At 31.2% G+C, this 5676-nt stretch overlaps 1 protein-coding gene across 5 annotated transcripts; it reads right to left on the reverse strand.

Moving 5' to 3' along the window:
• Positions 1-149: 149 nt before the first annotated feature.
• On the reverse strand, positions 150-4216 carry LOC136998102 (poly(ADP-ribose) glycohydrolase-like). Of its 5 annotated transcripts, XM_067350218.1 has the most exons (11): positions 3960-4216; positions 3754-3882; positions 3518-3678; positions 3277-3393; positions 2967-3128; positions 2634-2887; positions 2421-2521; positions 2133-2292; positions 1662-1980; positions 1058-1292; positions 150-980 (listed from the first exon to the last, which is right to left on the reverse strand). In XM_067350218.1, the coding sequence occupies exons 2-11, from the start codon at positions 3851-3853 to the stop codon at positions 274-276; spliced, it is 2316 nt and encodes a 771-aa protein (XP_067206319.1). In that variant the 5' UTR covers positions 3854-3882; positions 3960-4216; the 3' UTR covers positions 150-273. The 5 variants fall into 5 exon arrangements, with proteins under 5 accessions (XP_067206319.1, XP_067206322.1, XP_067206321.1 ...); XM_067350221.1 differs by lacking the exon at positions 3960-4216 and having other exon boundaries at positions 3518-3645; positions 3754-3888; XM_067350220.1 differs by lacking the exon at positions 3960-4216 and having other exon boundaries at positions 3518-3674; positions 3754-3883.
• Between the last annotated feature and the right edge of the window lie 1460 nt (positions 4217-5676).

Here is a 5676-nt window from a genome sequence, read left to right on the forward strand (position 1 = left end):
GAAAATACAACAAACTGTATAATTTGAAAATACCGATACTTATTTGCGCATTCAAAGTTGTATCACTTGCCCTATAATATTTCACATAAACTATGAGATAACAAATGTGAGAAAATGTTAAGGTACTTAAATAATCATTTTACACAAAGTTTAACTTATATTATATATACTTTGTAATTTTGCTCATAATTATAGATTATACAAAATGTTTATAATAACAAACAAACTTGCAGAAGCATATTGGCATTCAGTTAAAATAATTATTATCGGTATTTATATTTTTTGGAAAAAATCTGAGATCTTCCTTTGGCCATCCTTCCTCAATAATGATTTTTTTTTATACAATTCTGGAGAATGATCTTTTGAAAGCTTAATGGATTTACTGTCATTTGATTCTGTAGATCTCAATAATAACCCAGATTTTGTTTTTGATGCATCTTGATCTTCAATCGAACATTGGGTAATCGACTTTTTTAGATTCAACGAGTTGACATTGTTGTCTGATCTATTTGATACTATATTAGTACATTTTTTGTTCATTGCTTCAACGGTGTTATCTATAAGACAATTGTCATGTAAATCGTTATTTTTACAATCACTTGTTTCCTTTGGATCACTCTTGGTTTTTTCATTTAATGCATCCTTTATATTTAATTTAATATTATCGTCGCTATCGTCATCACAACTCGCTAGCCAATTAATTATCTTTTCCTCTTCCGTCATTTTCTGTTCCTTAGTTTTAAAATAAAGATATCGCTTGTTGTCAACATCTTTACTTGAGCTCACAATTTTGTTTCTTTTAAATAATGTGTCTGTCAAATATTTGGCAGGAATCTTTGCCAAAGAGCTTTCACTCTTTGCTGGGAAATATGTGCTCGATAGTTTTATCCTACTTCTGTTGTACAAGAAACAATAAAAATCCGAATGAATATTCGATGCAGACTCTCGACGATACTCAGATAGCATTGAGTAAAGCCGTGCTGAAAATTAATATATTAAGAAATATAACGGCCATAATTTCTACACATATCAATATTTAAATAAACCAAGTCAATACCTATATCGATATCATGCTGAACTAAATGCGCATACATCGCTGCCACATCATCCCTTAACTTTGTGTCTCCGAAAGTAAAGTAAACCATGGATCGAGTTGCAACTGCAGCAGCCATTAATTGTATCAATACTTTCAATTTCGGATTTCCACGAAATGCTCCACATCCCCAGTTTCCCGTTGCAATGGCGGACAGATTATTCTTATAAATATCAGATCCAATAAATCCAACATAAGCCTGTAGAAAATATATTTTGTCACTTTGAAACAAGAGATTGTAGGGAGTGGCATTATAGGTCTATTATTATGAATAGGAATAAATTGTGAAAACATTATTTATATATATAATTTGTAATATCCTTTAAGATATTATATATAACTATTATATGCATAAATAAAAAAAAAATACACACGCACACGCACGCACGCACGCGCGCGCACACACACACACACACACACACACACACACAATTTATGCATATAATTTTAGAAAATGGACACTTATGAATAAAACTATTTTGTGAGTTTATATAACAGTTTGGAAACAATTTTCATTAACTTTTATACTTATTTTGGCCTGTAGAATAATTATATTACAATTAAAAACCTTATTAAGTTCACGGGTTATGTTGTCCATATTGAACTGTAGCAAGGGCTGTCTGAAATAAAGGGCATCAATGGCGACGATTGACGTCATACGCCTGCCGCTATTGTCTCTGGGTGTTTCGTCAACAAAATCTCCTCTCCATTTGAAAGTATTACTGTAACCTTCATATTTACTATATCGTTCAATACCGCTAACGATGAGCGCTTCAGTATCGTCTAACTCTTCCGTAACCAACATAGTAACCATAAGTTCTGGACATATGACAAATCGTATTTCTTCTTGTACACAACCTAGGCCCAGCACACCACCGCCTATGTATCTGTTCAAAATAAAAAATAAAATTAATAACAATTTCACAAGTTTCGCCATATTCATTTATTTTGTCATCCTATCTGCTAATTTTACACAATACTCCATAAACCTTTTGGTTGTTTCATTGTATAATACACCAGGATTGTATAGCAAACTTACTTATTTGCAAAGTCCACTTGGAGCAGCCCTGCTCCTTCATTTTCAATGGTCCCCTTACTCGTTACGTGCAACGGTGGCAATTTCTTATCTTGCAAGTTCCATTTTGGACAATTTTCCAGTGGAATGTAACGCCGTTCAATTGTTATTATACCTTCAGGTGCTACTCTATGTGAAAATCATAGTGTGATTCAGATTCTTATGTCAGATATTATGTCAAATTATACTATATTGATAAATTGTATAAATATATATTATATATAAAAAAATTTGTGATTATAATGTGCTCACCTTTAGATGTTACCCTTCTAAAGTAATGAAGAAGACATTTGATTTTTTCCATCACTGACTCACATTGATTATGTTTTTCTTCACTATAAGCAGCAAACAGTCTGAAATATGTGACCAAGAAAGTATATTTATGCCCAAAACACATTTAAAAAAGAAATTTCTTACATTTCATCAACTAAATATTATGTAAAACACAATTATTTAAAGCATTACCTATTAAAATTAATATACGGATACGTTGCATACTCCGATTGTGGATTACTGGAATTGCGTCTAGGAAATGTACAAAAAAATGCATTTGCCAGTAGCGAAGCTACTTGCAATTGACTTAAACTAATAGAAGTATTGATATGGCGTTTCAAGAGAGGTACTGCACCAGTTAACAACACAGGAAGTTGCAAAGCAAGTTGGACTATCTTTGGCATTAAAGTTTCAAAGAAGACGGTTCTTTCTTCTGAGTCCAGGACCTTCATTCAAAATTGCTTGTTAATCAAAACTTTGAAATGATATAATCCAATTGTAGTATATAAGTATTACACGATATACCTCTGAGAAAAAGTGATGGAGTGCTGCAAAATTCCAACGTTGTGCATATATTTGATTGTACGAGAGTATAGCATCTTCTAATTGTTGGCTGGAAAGAATGCTCTTTAACAAAGCTTCTTGAATCATCTCCCATCTATTTCGATAAGAGCGATTTCCACCTCTCTAAAATAAAATCTGATTAATATTATGAATTATTTATGCATTATAAAAGATATTAGTAAACTAAATTATTGACAAAAAACAAAATATTTTATTAAATAATAATCATCACTATATTACAAAAAAATACATTATAAATAAAAATATATACCTGTTCTATTGGATATAAACTATGTATAGAACATGGCATTCGTACATAATTTGGATTCCATTTATCTATTTGTTGTATTGGATACGGCTTTGGTGGTCCACATGTAGATAATGGCAACTAACCAAAAAATATATATATTTATTTAATGATATATATGTTAATTTATTTAATGATATTTAATAGATATATACAAACATTCTAACAATATTACTAATTTAAAAAATGTACATTCTATTTATACCTTAAATAACACTGTATGATGAGAAGAAACAACAATTGGTGGATGTTCTTGGTATTCATACATGCCAAGGCCTTTACGTATTTCATCCATGCTCATACCTTTCCATTCAGGTACATCATCAGAAGGTTCTGGTTCATTAATACCAATAGACATGGAACTTGCTTTATAAAGTCAAATATCTGAGTATTACAAATAATATAAGAGATAATATAAAGAATATACAGATAAATGCTTACAGTCTGAATTAACAGTATTGTTCACATTTGTTGACAATTCTATATCTGAGAATAAATCTGGAGAAAGTTCCTCATCAAATATTATGTCTGCCTCAGACATTTTATTTTCCTTCGTTATATATTCGTTGCCTACAAGTAAAAGATACGTAATAACAATAACATATAGTATAAAATATACAGAGCAAGTAATGATATTCATTATTTACCAGCAAGAGAAGTTGCACTATTACAACAAGCACAGCATTGTAATAAGAAAAATCAAAATAATTGTTCATAAATCTAAGAAAAATTTATCAATAAAATTTAACAGCGTCTGTCAATTACTTCGTTATTATTATTATTATTATTATTATATTTATATAACCTTATTATTATTATTTATACACATTGCTAATACAACTTATATTTCTCTTTATTTACATGAGTTCGTTACTAAGGGTTAACAAGAGAGTGAAACTAGTACCTCTATCGGAATAGAAGTAAAACATGGAAAAGTTATTCCAATATGTCGGACACAATGGGTGCGTTCAACAGACATATATAACTAGACCCAGCACAAGATCTATAGAGAGAAGGTTACCTCAGGAAAACCGGTTGTGGGCGAGGGACAATGAAATAAGGGGGGAGCTAGAAACAGCTTGATGGCGAGGGGCGATGAAGGAAGGGAAGAGCATGATGATCTCATCGACAAACAGTAGCTGTCTCTCTCTTTCAAAGTTCTTCCTTTTCTAACTGTTTCTAAGGCCCGTTCTACAATAAGTTGCAAATACTCCGTCGCCAGTCGCGAATGCTCCGTCTTACTAAAAATAACTAGAAATAGCGCTTTCCAATTAGTAGTTGCCATCCTTCGCGACCGGTGACGGGGCATTTGCAACTTATTGTAGAACCAGCTTAAGGGTGAAATCAGATGATACGGAAAAGAGCTGCGGAACGGAGAGTGCGTCATTGAGACAGCCAATCACAGCTATTGCGTACGATTGTATTCCGCAAGTGATTGGCTGTCTCAATGACGCACTCTCCGTTCCACAGTTCTTTTCCGTATCATCTGATTTCACCCTATAAGCCGAGAGCACAAGCTTTTACATAAAGCATAACGCATAAGCATAAGGAAATTGATTGGTCTATATATAAGCATAAGCAAATGCATAAGGAAATGGACCAATCAATTTCCTTATGCTTATGCGTTATGCTTTATGTAAAAGTCTGTGCTCCGGCCAATAGCCGAGAGCACAAGCTTTTACATAAAGCATAACGCATAAGCATAAGAAAATTGATTGGTCTATATATAAGCATAAGCAAATGCATAAGGAAATGGACCAATCAATTTCCTTATGCTTATGCGTTATGCTTTATGCAAAAGTCTGTGCTCCGGCCATAACTCTGTCACTCGCTCTCATTATTGACTTTCATGTGTCAGTTTAAGAGGTTATATAGTAAAAATCGAAGGTACGTATATTAATTATTTTGTCTGTTATTTCCCCTAACATATTCAAATGAACAAAATCGAAGAAATAATTTAACCCACATAGCCTAAACAATATTTTTTTTATCTAAATACATACAATTTTTATATTTCATTAGCAAATATTTGAAAATTGTTAACACTTTGTAAATTTTATCATATAAATATTCACATTTGCAATGTTGAAACATATATTACAATTTCATTATTTAAGTTTGTATCATAATAAATTTGTGTATGATGCTTTTTATATTACCCTAGAATTGTACTTACATTTATGAATTTCAGTTACAATTTCTTGACAATTTTTGAAGTTTTCACAATTAAATATAAAAAATAAATTTTATTATAGTATTTTTTTTTTGTAAATAATGCATATAAGAAGTAAATATTATTTTAAAAATAATTTTTAAATATGTACTATTTTTTCTTTTATTTTACTACTTTACAAATGATGTTTT

Source organism: Linepithema humile, chromosome 2 (genome assembly GCF_040581485.1).
Source record: "Linepithema humile isolate Giens D197 chromosome 2, Lhum_UNIL_v1.0, whole genome shotgun sequence".
Taxonomy (NCBI): Eukaryota; Metazoa; Arthropoda; class Insecta; order Hymenoptera; family Formicidae; genus Linepithema; species Linepithema humile.